At 44.8% G+C, this 15856-nt stretch overlaps 1 protein-coding gene across 1 annotated transcript in view; it reads right to left on the reverse strand.

Annotated features, from left to right (window-relative positions):
- LOC101949220 (cytochrome b-245 heavy chain) overlaps positions 1–15856 on the reverse strand; it is a 38322-nt gene that overhangs the window by 4485 nt on the left and 17981 nt on the right. Inside the window, exons 6-11 of the mRNA XM_005294658.5 lie at positions 14684–14874; positions 9433–9562; positions 7132–7224; positions 5792–6045; positions 4941–5103; positions 1470–1616 (exon numbers count right to left, since the gene is read on the reverse strand). Of these exons, the coding sequence (XP_005294715.2) occupies positions 1470–1616; positions 4941–5103; positions 5792–6045; positions 7132–7224; positions 9433–9562; positions 14684–14874 (978 nt within the window). The remainder of the gene's footprint in view (positions 1–1469; positions 1617–4940; positions 5104–5791; positions 6046–7131; positions 7225–9432; positions 9563–14683; positions 14875–15856) is intronic.

The following is a 15856-nucleotide window of genomic DNA, read 5'->3' on the forward strand; positions in this document are numbered from 1 at the left end:
AGTCTTTTCTCTTCTCCCTATCTGTGTAACTTCCATTTACATCAACAGAGTTAAGTGCATGATTCTAAGTTCACAGAAGTCAATGGAAAGACTCATGTTTACTTCAGTGGGATTTGCATTAGGCCCTAACAGAGTTACTAGTTACATTTGGGGGAAGAATTAGAGAAGTGACTTATTCAGAACCAAGAGGTATACAACCTTATTTCTTCTCTTCCCCACGTCTAAAAGTGTGACAACTTCCCGCCCCTTCCACTCACAGAATTTTGGGTGGGTGGAATATAAGTAGAGTGAAATATAATCAAAAGAACTAAAATAAGCCTCTTGCCTGACTGACTCACCTATTTCTTAAGTATCCAATGGAAGGTTTGGGTCCTTGGTCTCCCAAAACCAGTCTATATTGTCCTATCCCAGAGGGAGGTGCAAAAGAGCCAGGAAACTGCTGAAGGAAATGTGCTGCCACTGGCTGACTCCCATTGCTGTGCATTAGCTGCTGCTGGGGAGGCCCAGCTGGAGTTACTGCTCAGTTGCAGAGAGACAAGCTCTTTTAAGGGAGACCACACGTCCCAAGGAGGAGGGCTAAACAATCCCTGAGCCCAAGGAGAAAGGCTTTATTTCAAGTGTATTTGAATTGAATAAATTAGAACCCGAGGAGGGGAATTTTATCTCACATTCTTTTAGACTGGATGGAGTTCTTAAGCACCCCGAGAGAAGAGAACCTGAGACAGGGAGAGCCTGCAGCACCACACTAGGTCAAGAGGGGATGCCGGAGGGCAGGCAGGTCCTACGACAGGGCAATGTTGGGTTTTAAGCACTATTACTAAGGCTAAGACTTTAGTCATGAGTATTTTTAGTAAAAGTCATGGACAGGTCACGGGCAGTAAACAAAAATTCATGCCTCATGACGTGTCCATGACTTGTACTATGTATCCCTGTCTAAATCTTGGGTGCTCTGGAGGGGGAGTCTCCGGGGGCACCATGGATGATTTGGAGGGAGGGCTCCGGGGGCACATTGGGTGCTCGGGGGCAGGGGGCTCCGTGGGTGCTCTGGGGCAGAGGGCGGCCTAGGACCGCCACTGGTACTCCGGGGAGAGGCAGGGGGAGGGAGCAGAGGGCACGGCCCGTGGCCCAGAGGTCAGTCGCATCAGCCACTGCAGAAGTCACAGAGGTCCTGGAAAGTCACAGAATCTGTGACTTACATGACAGACTCGCAGCTTTAACTATTACCAATAGAAATTCTATTTTTAGCTTATGGAAATGTCTCAGTTGGCCATAGGTTTGTGCAACTTGGTCTTTCTGACAATATCCTTCTAAAAATAAAATCCCTGACAGCCATACAAGGGCCAGGAGAATGGTACAGCTCCTTTTTGAATGCTTGTACCTTCACAAAAACCAACCACCCCAAATGATGTTAAAATAATAAATAAAATCCATGACCCTTAAGAGACTGACATTTTCCCCAGAGTGGTTACCTGAGATTCATCCCAGCCTGTTAGGTAGATGTTGTAACTGAGAAACTCTGCATTGTCCCTCTCCTGCATTTGATTCTCCAGGGACTGCAAGAGGTCAGCAAACCATTCAAAGGCATGAGTGTCTCTGCAGAGCCAGTAAAAATAGATCTGAAAGAAACAGAATTAAACTCTTATCTTCTGTATGCACTCATGCATTTCCACATCCATCATGTTTGCTGATCGAAATGGGGATTTTTAGGGGCACGGTTTACTGCTGCTTTAGAAATTCCCCTTGTTGATGGGAAGTTCATCTGGCATCCTAACTGTTTAGAGGCTGGAAGGGCTGTGGGGAGGAGTTAATGATTATGTGAGAAGGGAAACAGTTCCCCCTTTTCCCTCCACCAGCGTCCTATTTACTGTATCATGCTGCCTCTCCATCCCTGCTCCCTCAGAGTAGCGATTTGTTAAGCCATTCAGAAGTGACTTGGAGGAAAACCTGTCTCCATCTCTGCAGCCAATGAGGGCCCAGTAGGCAGCAGAACTGGTCCAGTTCCTCTACTCTGGGGCAGGGGGGGGGGGGGATGTGACCTCAGATGCACAGAGGAACTGTGGAGGCTCCCTCTGCCCCAGCACACAGGGCGATTTCAAGAGAGAGGGCATGGTGGTGGACCAGTGACTACTTAGTTCCATTGACCTATAATCCCAACCTGCCCTGAGGGAGGAGTGCAGCAGATGCCAAGGTTATTGCAACCCAAAGCTGGCAACAATATAACAGAGGTGGTGAAGTGGCTTTATTGCTGCCTTCCTCAATTCAATGGAAAGCTACTGGGTGTAGCCCATCTTCCCTGCGCTGAGCTGAGTCCAGAATTTGGCCCAGAGGCTTGTGACTGCTTCTTCTGTCATCATCTTGAGCTGCGAACAGTGAAGAAGCAAACAGAGGAAGTTCACCTAGGGGGAGTTTCCACAGAGTTTTTTGCCTTTCAGGCTTCTGGGAGCAATAAATACAACATCTGAAGAGGCTCTTAGAAGGAAGACAATATGGATAGTGAGCGAGCAGCTGTTGTGACCTGCACAGGATGTGCCATGTTTGTCTTTCTCCCAGAGGATAGAAGTGACTTTGTCTGTACGAAGTGCAAGCTGGTCTCTATATTGGAAGAGAAGGTTAAAGGACTAGTGACCCAAGTATCAACCCTGCATTGCATCAGAGAAAATGAAGACTTTCTGGATAGAAGTCAGTGTTTGGTACTGCAGGCACAGCATGCTGAAGAATCAGAGAGGTTCATACAGAATAGGGAAGATAATTGGCAGCATGTGACTTCCAGAAGAAGCAAGAGGAGAACCCATGTACTCCCAATGCAGATAGAGGTAAGAAACCATTTTCAGGCTCTCTGCACAGGTACTATGGTGGAGAATGGTTTGGAAGAGTCATCTGAGGGAAGGGATCAGAAGGAGACCCCATCGACCAGAAGGCATGGGATGCATTGTCTATGGATGGAGGTTCCATGACCACCATTCCCAAGAGGAGGAGATGGGTAGTGGTGGTCGGGGACTCCCTCCTCAGGGGGACGGAGTAATCCATCTGCCATCCAGACCGAGAAACTCGAAAAATGTGCTGCTTGCCTGGAGCTACAATTCGGGATGTGATGACATGTCTGCTGAGACTGATCAAGCCCTTGGACCGCTACCCCTTCCTACTTCTCCACGTGGGCACCAATGATACTGCCAGGAATGACCTTGAGTGGGTCACTGCAGACTATGTGACTCTGGGAAGAAAGATAAAGGAGTTTGAGGCACAAGTCATGTTCTCGTCCATCCTTCCTGTTGAAGGAAAAGGCCCAAGTAGGGACCATCAAATTTTGGAAGTAAATGTGTGGTTATGCAGGCAGTATCAGAGAGAGGGCTTTGGATTCTTTGACCATGGGATATTGTTCCGGGAAGAAGGATTGCTAGGAAGAGATGTGATCCACCTAACGAAGAGAGGGAAGAATATTTTCACAGGCAGGCTTGCTAACCTAGTGTGGAGGGACCTAAGCCCTGAGATAAGTGGGGAAGTGGGATATCAGGAGGAAACACAAGGAGGAGGGTGCAACAGGGGCGGCCTCCTGATTCATACTGAGAAAGTAGGGCAATCAGCTAGTTATCTTAGGTGCCTGTATACGAACGTAAGAAGCCTGGGAAACAAGCAGGAAGAATTGGAAGTCCTGGCACAGTCAAGGAACTATGATGTGATTGGAATAACAGAGACTTGGTGGGGTAACTTACATGACTGGAACATTGGTGGATAGAAAGTTGGCTAGATCATCAGGCCCAACAGGTAGTGATCAATAGCTCAATGTCTAGTTGGCCGCTGGTATGTGCCCCAGGGATCGGTTCTGGGGCGGGTTTTGTTCAACATCTTCATTAATGATCTGGATGATGGGATGGATTGCACCCTCAGCAAGTTTGCAGATAACACGAAGCTGGGGGGAGAGGTAGATATGCTGGAGGGTAGGGATAGGGTCCAGAGTAACCTAGACAAATTGGAGGATTGGGCCAAAAGAAATCTGGTGAGGTTCAACAAGGACAAGTGCACAGTCCTGCACTTAGGATGGAAGAATCCAATGCACTGATATGGGGAGCAACTGGCTAAGCGACAGTTCTGCAGAAAAGGACCTGGGGATTACAGTGGACGAGAAGCTGGATATGAGTCAACAGCGTGCCCTTGTTGCCAAGAAGGCTAACGGCATATTGGGCTGCATTAGTAGGAGCATTGCCAGCAGATCGAGGGAAGTGATTATTCCCTTCTATTCGGCACTGGTGAGGCCACATCTGGAGTACTGCATCCAGTTTTGGGCCCCCCACTACTGAAAGGATGTGGACAAATTGAAGAGAGTCCAGTGGAGGGCAATGAAAATGATTAGGGGGCTGGGGCACATGACTTACGAGGAGAGGCTGAGGGAACTGGGCTTATTTAGTCTGCAGAAGAGAAGAGTGAGGGGGGATTTGATAGCAGCCTTCAACTACCTGAAAGGGGGTTCCAAAGAGGATGAAGCTAGACTGTTCAAGTGGTGGCAGATGACAGAACAAGGAGTAATGGTCTCAAGTTGCAGTGGGGGAGGTCTAGGCTGGATATTAGGAAAAACTATTTTCACTAGGAGGGTGGTGAAGCACTGGAATGGGTTACCTAGGGAGGTGGTGGAATCTCCATCCTTAGAGGTTTTTAAGGCCCGGCTTGACAAAGCCCTGTCTGGGATGAGTTAGTTGGAGTTGGTCCTGCTTTGAGCAGGGGGTTGGATTAGATGACCTCCTGAGGTCTCTTCCAACCCTAATCTTCTATGATCTTTTCCTTTTCCTGATCATACTTGTCTTGTTAAATCTGTGGACTCTTCTCCCCCAGCAGGCAGGCACATCTTTGGAGCAAGGCAGTCTGTTCATAAGGTTTGCTGGGCCTGTTTTGTTGGGTCTCCCCCGTCCCCATTCATTGGGAAGGTTTTGTACACCCAGGGGACATACCTTTTTGAGTTTTAGATTGGTTGCATCATTACAGTATTTGTACCAAACAGACTTGAGTACAGATGCAAATGGGGTGACCCCTATTCCAGCTCCAACCAGCATCACAGTTTCATAACTGAATACATCTTCACTAGCTGTGCCAAAGGGGCCATCCACAAGTATCCTAAAAGAAAGAGTACAATTAATAATATAAAAATTATCATCTATATATCTATCACCAAATACACAAAGTGTGGCCTCAAGTCTTCCCTACGTCCAAGCACCACTTGGTAAAGGACAGAGTGGGGAACTGTAAAACTAGTTACATCTCCCTGATTCTGTGCCACCCAGTCCCAATCAGACATAGTGCAGTCTAGGGGCTGCTCTAATTTACACCAGTGAAGGGTTGGTATAATGGAGTTCTCCCCAATTAATCCCCTTTGCTGGTGGTGGGAAAGATCAGTGGCACAGAAGCTGTTTCCACTGGTTTTATGTCAGTTGGGAGTTTTCCTACACTAGTGGAATTCTCCATTGGTCACTTATAGCCAGAACCGGAGTCTGAGAATCTGGCCCATAAACTTAAGGTTAAGGTTGCTCAAATGCGTTTTCCAGAATGACTCCACAATCTAGGCAATCACCAGATTCACCTCCTCAAAAACACTTGTTCCAGTTCAGCAGAATGTGCATTTTAAGAAAACTGATTTTTATGAGCAGGCATGGAATGAAAATTTAGAGGGTAGCCATCAGCCAGGATGGAGGGAGTCAAGGAATGTGTGAGGCATGCCTCCAAAGAGGGTAGGTCTGATTTTAGGCCTAGCAGACTTGATATAACATTGTCCCTTTTCAGAGATTGTCATGGAGATTGCACATACTTTGGCAATTTCCATGCTTCTTGAAATTCTTGTTTGTCACATCCACAGGCATTGGACAAGCCCTCTGTCCAGTCTCCTACAATACGGATGTGAATGCTGAAGTAATCCTCTTCAGGGGCAGAAGTCAGTGTGAAAGGGTGCCACTCCAGATGGGACACTGCGGGACATTGGACAAAAATGTACTGGCCAACTTCCATCTTGAAGCCCTTTTTCATCATCTGGAGCTCAAACGTTTTGAAGGGATGATTGACCACCTAAGGGCACAAAATACAAGAGGCTGCCAACAGCTGCATGGTTAGCTCCATCCACTATCATCACATCCATCACCACCTGACATAGTTCACTGTGAGAGCAAATTAAACTTGTCAAACTGTCTTTCAAAGAGCACAGGACAGTCTGAGGAATAGCATCTGACAGCCAGACAGAAGACTGTAGAAATGTCTAAATTGTTAGAAACATTTTCATACCATTCTTGTGGCTATTATTTATCATGTAATACAAATTGTTATAGGGCAGACAGATACATCTAGTACATTGCCAGGGCTGTGTGTGTGTGTGACTAATTCTAGGTGCAGTGTGTCAGTGCCACAGAATGGATCACATGTTCATGAAGTTGAGGAGTGGAGGTTAGCACACAAGCAGGGCATTGGATTGACAGCACTGGAAAGCGAAGCCTTCTGTGTATATCCATGTGGGAGTTATGGCATGGGCATTCACCTTGCCCCTGTGGTTTTTTTAAGCCTAGCTGGAAATGACCATCTCGAGGCACAAGACAGTAATTCGGTCTCTATGACTTTAACATTGACCTCTCTGCTGAGCCTGCCAGCAATTTTCAAGAGAGGTTTGGAGAAGGAGATCTAGTCTATTGGCTAACTTCAGAACTGGCTAGCTTTGTAATTATTTGTATTACTGTAACATCTAGAGGCCCAAATGAGAGAGGGCCTCATTGTGCTTGGCACTGTACAGACACATAACGAAAGACATTTCCTGCCCAGGAGATCCCACAGGATAAGCAGACAAGACAGATAAAGGGTTGGAGAAAGGAAGTATTATTCCCATTTTTCAGGTGGGCAACTGAGTTACACAGAGATTCAGAGTAACATTTCTAAAAGCACTTAAATAAATAGAAGTGCAGACGTACCGCTGAAGGGACCTATTTTGGTTAACAGCATCCAGAACACTTTACAAGGGTACTTTCTCTAATAACGCATCCTGGTGTGGGGAAGTCCATGCCTTTTCCTGCAGGCACTCACCATACTGTATTCTTGACTACTGACAACAAGTATGGGAAGACTGAGGAACAATTTGCCCAAGATAAAACACATAACATTGATACACACCTTTGTGATTACAACCTTCTGCTGGGATCGCCAAAATCGCACCAACCTCTCAAAGAAGTACAAAATCATGGGAACCACTACCCATTTCCATGTCTGTTAGCAGAACAAAGGTAAGAAGAAAATGAGAAGGGGAAGCAAGATATATGCTGATAAGTTACTTTACATAAAAAATTGGAGGCTTTTTACACACAGAAATTCATTTCAGTGAATTGATACTCTTCATCACTCAGTGTGGGAAACTTGATATAGCACATCAAACCTTCAAAACAACTTCCTCCTTTGAGAGTGGATTTTCCCTCTAGCAGGTGTTGCAGATGGATTTACAATCGCTACAGTACAGCTGGCTAGTTAGAGAACAGGATTCTCCTATGGGTGCTCCTTCCCCTTTGGCTAAAGTTCAGAGTGACTTTGAGCACAATATGGATTAATAGGTATATATTTTTTTCTTTCAAAGTCGAGTCAGGGTGCGGAATAGAGATTCTCAAATCCCAATGTGAGGATCAGAAGAGTAGATGAACAAGAGGCCTACATTTGGTGGATAGGATTTTCTGAAGTGAAGGGTTTAGAGTCATCGGGTTTACACTCTCTGGTAGGGTGACCAGATAGCAAGTGTGAAAAATCAGGACGGGGATGGGGGCGTAATAGGAGTCTATATAAGAAAAAGTCCCAAGGATCGGGACTGTCCCTATAAAATCAGGACATCTGGTCACCCTACTCTCTGGAAACTTCTGAGGTTTGTTTGAATTGGTCAATTCTAGTTTCAAAGCAGAGGGTTTGGATTTTTCAGGCTTCATATGAAGGAATAAGTATAAATCTGCCTCAGAACACAATCACTTTCTTAGTTCAGCATTTATTTTCTCTTTCCTTTTGTCTCTTCATGCACATACAGTATGTAAGACTAACAGTACATTATACATTAAAAAGGTTAGTAAAAATCATAAGAATAAATTAATCCCTGGTATAACCACACTGATTGAAATGGAGTACACACGCAATCAGTTTGGCACATTTAAATTCTGTGGGTTTGTAAACTGGTGGGTATGTGACCTCTGATGGGATCTGGGTGATGAGTTCATTTCAAAAATATTTTCAAAGAAATGGGATGAGTAGCAAGCCCTGGAATATTATGACATTTTTAAAAAATCCATTATGATCTAACAAGTTTGAAAAGCAATCAAGAACCAGCTGAGTTTAGACTTGCCCCTCATGAACATAATGGAGCAAATTTACACACATGCAACTCTATAGCTTTTACTTGGAAAATGAGTCTGTTTTTGTCAGAAGAGTACTTTTAACAGTGACCCAAAACACTGGGAAAAAAGAGTCACTCAGCACATTAGAACTATAACGCTCACCCTTTCCTGGTGATTATTCTCTCAGTTGATGATACTGAAGAGTGCCTAGCAATTCTCTTCACATCTTGATATAAATCTGTGCTAGTCTTACTTCACCTTCGCAAGACGGTGGTTCCTATTGATAGATTTGGATGGAACCTGAGATCTAGTCAAGGAATGCCGCTGCACAGTTGGCAATCATGTGGGTGCCAAAAGTTTTGGCACAATAAGATTGCCTGTGACAGACATGAACTGAGTATCCAGACAGACTACTTTAAGGATCTAGCTAGTGATCAGTCCAGATGATCCTGGGTCTCTCTGGGGTTTGCCATAGGCGCCGATTCCGTGGGTGCTCCAGGGTTGGAGCACCGATGGGGAAAAATTGGTGCTCTGCACCCACCAGCAGCTCCCCGCCCCACCAGCTCACCACCGCCACCGCTCCGCCTACTCCCCTGAGCGTGCCGTGTCCCCGCTTAGCCCCCTAGCTCCCAGTGCTTCCCGCCATGAAACAGCTGTTTCACGGTGGCAAGCGCTGGGAGGAAGTGGGGGAGGGGGAACACGGTGCGCTCAGGGAAGGGGGGGGCCAGGTCAGGGATTTGGGGAAGGAGTCCAATAGGGGTAGGGAGGGGGTGGAGTTCTTCTTTCCCTGGGTAGCCCACTCAACAATGATATACAACTTGGTGATCTCCAATACCTGGGCCTCCAAGTATCAGCTCAAAAGCAAGACATTTAGGTGATACCCTCCATATGCAGTCTTCACACAACCTTCTTTAGCATGTCTTTGATTACAATCTGCCATTTCAAAATGTTAAAAAACAAGTGACTTCCCACTGAAGCTCATGGTTTACTGCATATCTAGATTCAGATTAAATCTTTCTATAGTATCTAAACATGTTGTTTAACACAAAAAGTGAAAGATTTTGAAGACTGTCATTACTGTATTTATACTTAAGACAATAGAACATACCATAGGAGGATTTCCAGCAAACTGGGGGATAGGACATGAAGGTATTTTTCCCCACTGAGAGAAGTTCTTTCCACATGTTTGTGGATTATGCACTTTCAAACTCTCAGCTGTCTGTCCACGTACAATACGGCTTGAAAATAACACAAAATGTTAATGTGAATTAAATGATATCTAGTACTTACAGTTATTATATTCAACAATTTATTTCTGCACTGTTAATATCCTTTTTTTCTGGTAAGATTCTATTACACTGCTCAATCTGCAGATTTGCTACTAAAATAAGGAGAAAGGGGAGGCAAATCTGTATTGATTTCCTAGGGGAACCTCCCCACATAAAACATCAAGTGAAGAACTGAGAAATACTACCGTTACAAGTTGTAATAACGTGGTTACAAAGGGAATATTTTATTTGTTTGAAAGAAAGCCTGATTTATTTGTGCCTGTTCTATTTCTATCCCTAGAAATAAAAGAGGTGGAAATATCAGGATCCTCAATTTATCAGCGGCCATAACTAGAATTACTGCAAACAAACTTCAGCTGTACAAGCCATGTTTGGACTCTCCTGTTTCTTGGAAGCTGTGGATTAGATCTTCAGCTAGTCAGTCTCTCACATCCTAGCTCGTGCAAAAACGTCAATGGCACTAGGACAACTGACACCAGTCGAGGATCTCCCCATGATTTCTAGCATCAAATCTGGTTATTGCTTTTCCATACACAGATGACATGCAGTTATACGTCTCCTTAGAGACAATGAGTTGTATATTTTCCATCACTCAAACTATACTGAGTCTGTCAGTGCCTGGTTACTTGTGACATCTACCCTTCACACTTGAAAAACTAAGACTTCCTTCTAGGTGAAAAGTCTTCTGTCCAATATTTCTGATTATCTTATCACTCTCCTTATACTCAAAAACTCCAATTTTGCTCCTAAGGCCAAATACACTGGAATTATCTTAGTCTCAAGCTGATCCTTTCTTCTAACATCTCTCCTCTCTGTACAACTGCCTACTACCTTGAGAGCATAGCTAGAACTTATCCTTTCCCCTACAGAAATCTTATTCCTGCCTTCATCTCCTCCCATTTAGACTACTGCAGGTCTCTCCTGGCAATGTTTCTAATCCTTGCTCTCTAAACATCAAGGTTTTCAGTATTGCAAGTTTAAACTACCAAGGTTGTAAGTAAAAAGACAACTTTGACTAATAGTTATCGCTCATTTACCTCCTATTGTAAATAGAGACAAAAATATACCACTGTGTTGTAACTAGTGACAAGTGTTGACTTTTTAATGACAGGCATTACTTTTGCTCCAGAAAACATGAACCATTCTTATCTTCTCTTGCTTCATTAGCTTTCTATTCATCCCAGATATTAAAAAACAAAAATTTCCATCCTAGTTTTCAAAACACTTCCTGGACTTGCATCACTCTACTGTGTTAACTTCATAGTCACCTTCTCATCTGTTTGCTATTTGTGCTCCTCCAGCTGTAACAGAGTGTACCAACTGTGACAGAGTGTACCAACCCCGCACTGGGCAACCAGAGGTTAACCAGTCACTTCGGGCCCAAGAGGCCATGCCCCTGTGTGTCTGCTGCACATGCCTCAGGTGGAGGGAGCAGATAAAAGGAAGTTGGCCAGCTCAGTCAGGGCTGAGTGAGGAGGAGGACGGACGTGTGCGGCTGGCGCCAGTAAGCCCTCCAGACTCCTGAGGCGGGTATCCTGGACTACACTACGGAGATAACAACACTGGCTGTGGAGACCAATTTGGATGCTGAACTGTGGCCCGTGGAAGACAGGCCCGCAATGAACTTAAGGGTACGAAGTGACCCAGGGAATGTATTGGAGCCAATACTTGAACCCTAAACAGGGAGGTTACCAGCTTCACAGGGCCTTGGGTCAGAACCTGGTGGAATAGGGTGGGCCCGGGTTCCCCTGCTATCCACCCCATGCTGGCAGGTGGGCATTATTGCTGGAGATCCCAGCCATAGACTGTTCATTTGTTCTGCCTTGGCCAGGGGGCTGAAGCCATGTTTGTGATTGTTTGCCCCCAGCAGGAAGCCCAGGGGCTACAGACTGTTCATTTCTTCTGCCCTGCCTAGGGGGCAAAAAGCTCTTTGTGGTTATTAACACCAGCTAGGAGGCTGAAAAGCTACAGTCTGTTCATTTGCTCTGCCCCACCCAAAGGGCTGTAGTCCCTGACTGTCTTTGTCTGGCCCAGTTGAGAATTGTGAGGACCGTGTGACAGGGTGTATCAACTCTGCACTGGGCAAACGGAAGCATCCCTCCCTCCGATGGATGTGCAGAGCCCCCATGATGATCTCATTTCTGACTTCTCCCTGGGGCCATTCACAGTGGATGGAGGAAGTGTTTTTGCACAGTCATCATTACTGACCATTTTTAAAGAACTCTTTCCCATCTTCTGGACCACTCAATCTCTCTTTTAAAAGGTCACATCAAGAACTTCCTCTTAACTGTAGTTTATGAGCATGAGCCAAGAAATGCTGCTTGTGACTAAATGCTATTTAGCTTTCTGTCCTGCTTTATACATCTGTTCTGTAATTTTAAACAGTAACTGAGTTCATTTTCCTAGTACTAAAGCTGTCTCACTTGCTCTTTTTAACTTCTTAAGCTATTTTGCAATGGGAAATAAAGGAGGAATGAAATGAATGATCCACGGGAAAAGAACATGCCTGTTTGGAATTTAGGAGCTGTCTCTAAGCCACAACAATTAATGTTTGTCTACAAATAAACCTGCAACCACTGAAATGTAGAAAGAACAGTAAATATGGCAGGCAACCAGCTTGGCTTAACAGTGAGATCCTTGCTGACCTTAAACGCAAAAAGAAGCTTACAAGAAGTGGAAGATTGGACAAATGACCAGGGAGGAGTATAAAAATATTGCTCAGGCATGCAGGAGTGAAATCAGGAAGGCAAATCACACTTGGAGTTGCACCTAGCAAGAGATGTTCAGAGTAACAAGAAGGGTTTCTTCAGGTATGTTAGCAACAAGAAGAAAGTCAAGGAAAGTGTGGGCCCCTTACTGAATGAGGGAAGCAACCTAGTGACAGAGGATGTGGAAAAAGCTAATGTATTCAATGCTTTTTTTGCCTCTGTCTTCACGAACAAGGTCAGCTCCCAGACTACTGCACTGGGAAGCACAGTATGGGGAGAAGGTGACCAGCCCTCTGTGGAGAAAGAAGTGGTTCGGAACTATTTAGAAAAACTGGATGAGCACAAGTCCATGGGACTGGATGCGCTGCATCTGAGGGTGCTAAAGGAGTCGGTGGATGTGATTGCAGAGCCATTAGCCATTACCTTTGAAAACTCATAGTGATCGGGGGAGGTCCCGGATGACTGGAAAAAGGCTAATGTAGTGCCCATCTTTAAAAAAGGGAAGAAGGATGATCCTGGGAACTACAGGCCAGGCCAGTCAGCCTCACCTCAGTCTCTGGAAAAATCATGGAGCAGGTCCTCAAGGAATCAATTCTGAAGCACTTAGAGGAGAGGAAAGTGATCAGGAACAGTCAGCATGGATTCACCAAGGACAAGTCATGCCTGACTAACCTAATTGCCTTCTATGAAGAGATAACTGGGTCTGTGGATGGGGGAAAGCAGTGGATGTGTTATTCCTTGACTTTAGCAAAGCTTTTGATACAGTCTCCCACAGTATTCTTGCCAGCAAGTTAAAGAAGTATGGGCTGGATGAATGGACTATAAGGTGGATAGAAAGCTGGCTAGATTGTCTGGCTTAATGGGTAGTGATCAATGGCTCCATGTCTAGTTGGCAGCCGGTTTCAAGTGGAGTGCCCCAGGGGTCGGTCCTGGGGCCGGTTTTGTTCAATATCTTCATTAATGATCTGGAGGATGGTGTGGACTGCACTCTCAGCAAGTTTGCAGATGACACTAAACTGGGTGGAGTGGTAGATATGCTGGAGGGTAGGGACAGGATACAGAGGGACCTAGACAAATTAGAGGATTGGGCCAAAAGAAACCTGATGAGGTTCAACAAGGACAAGTGCAGAGTCCTGCACTTAGGACGGAAGAATCCTATGCACTGTTACAGACTAGGGACCGAATGGCTAGGAAGCAGTTCTGCAGAAAAGGACCTAGGGGTCACAGTGGACGAGAAGCTGGATATGAGTCAAAAGTGTGCCCTTGTTGCCAAGAAGGCTAACGGCATTTTGGGCTGTATAAGTAGGGGCATTGCCAACAGATTGAGGGACGTAATCATTCCCCTCTATTCGACATTGGTGAGGCCTCATCTGTAGTACTGTGTCCAGTTTTGGGCCCCACACTACAAGAAGGATGTGGAAAAATTGGAAAGAGTCCAGCGGAGGGCAATAAAAATGATTAGGGGGCTGGAGCACATGAATTATGAGGAGAGGCTGAGGGAACTGGGATTGTTTAGTCTGCAGAAGAGAAGAAAGAGGGGGGATTTGATAGCTGCTTTCAACTACCTGAAAGGGGGTTCCAAAGAGGATAGATCTAGACTGTTCTCAGTGGTGGCAGATGACAGAACAAGGAGTAATGGTCTCAAGTTGCAGTGGGGGAGGTCTAGGCTGGATATTAGGAAAAACTATTTTCACTAGGAGGGTGGTGAAGCACTGGAATGGGTTACCTAGGGAGGTGGTGGAATCTCCTTCCTCAGGGGTTTTTAAGGTCAGGCTTGACAAAGCCCTGGCTGGGATGATTTAGTTGGGAATTGGTCCTGCTTTGAGCAGGGGGTTGGACTAGTTGACCTGCTGAGGTCCCTTCCAACCCTGATATTCTATGATTCTATGAAATCCAATTCTGAAACATTAAGGGACTGCTAATATTAATGATGTTTGGAAAGATAATTCCTTGTTAGATTTAGCACTAAGGCAAGAAAAATGGGTTTGTTGTTGTGTTATTTCCTTCGGACAATTTCAGGTGGTATATTATGTAATTCCTTCTAGGAAATAAGGCTGAGGTAAGTTATAGAAAGAGAAACCCTACACAGGAAAGAACTTTCTAATTAGAAAGTCAAAAAGTGAATATCTGTGAGTCTAAATATGACCAGCTCTTGTAAAGATTTATGCATGTGACAACTTGTCTCTGATATGCGTAAGTGTTTGTAGGATTGGGCCAATAATCACTATCAAGATTATTCTAAATCAAGCATCCTAAATCACTAATCAGATACATTACATGTCTGTTTGTTGGGCTTCAATTTACAGTACATGAACTACCATGTATCTTGTAGTGTATGCGGTGAATGTTTACAAATACTTACCCAGCTCCATGAATGACAAGTCCAATAAAGAAGACGACAAAGAGATGGTGTGTGTACCAAAATACTTCAAAATAGGACCTTCGAATGGTTTTAGTGGATGATGTGATGATTAATATAAGGGCCAATGTAATGATGACACCACTGAGACCTGCCAAGTATGTGAAAGCTACGTATAGGCCACCTTCGGGGTTCTGTGAAATAAACACACACAGGGGTTTAAATGAAGACAATTTATCAAAATTGAATTGGGCACCATCAGTCTTTTTCATTTCAGAATCTTTAAGGAGATGGCATTCTGTAAGAAACAGCATGGGAATAGTTAAAGTGTCAGCAGTGATCAGAAGTTGATAGGAAAAAGGGAGAGGGATAGAGGAAGCCATCTGGGATCTTTGAGGATGAAAGTGATGCAATCACAATTATTTGTACTATATTTGAAGTTTTTGGTTAGGGATAAGTCCAAACCCCATCCATGACACTACAGCGGTAGGCATGTCTAGAAGGCTACTAGAGTATACACCTGTTGGGTTACAAGATGATGTTCTGGGACATTGTGGTTACAGCATATTCAAAAATAGTCAAAGTAGTAGCTTTGACTGACAATTGGAAAAAGCCTTTTGAGCATCAGAAACTTCAATCTGAACCCACTATTCATTCACACCTGGGGTGAAATCCTGGTCCAACTGAAATCAATGGGAATTTTGCCATTGACTTCAGTGGAGTCAGGATTTCACCTCACAGGTGGGATTTTCAAATGCACCTAAGTGATTTAGGAGCACAAGTCCAACTGATTTCCAAAGGACTTGTGCTCCTAAGTCACTCCGGTGTTTATGCATACCCTATGTATGCTACACTGCACTTGTACTGAATCTGAATAAACTAAATGGAAGAGGGAAAGAAAGTATTTTCTACTCATTGGCACATGGAAGTGGGAGTCAGAAATTCTGGGTTCTGTTTCTAGCTCTACCACTGGCTAGTTGTGTGGGGGAAAATGTCACTGACGTCCATTTTCACAGCTGTGTGTCTAAAGTTAGGAGCCTACATCCATATGTAGGTACCGATACGAACGTTCTGCTTTTCAGCTGAGCTGAGCATCTGCAACTATCAATAAAGTGAATAGGAATTGTGGGTTCTCAGCAGATGTGTGTGTGTTTTTGGGGAGGGGGGGGGGAAGAC

Source organism: Chrysemys picta, chromosome 1 (genome assembly GCF_011386835.1).
Source record: "Chrysemys picta bellii isolate R12L10 chromosome 1, ASM1138683v2, whole genome shotgun sequence".
Taxonomy (NCBI): Eukaryota; Metazoa; Chordata; order Testudines; family Emydidae; genus Chrysemys; species Chrysemys picta.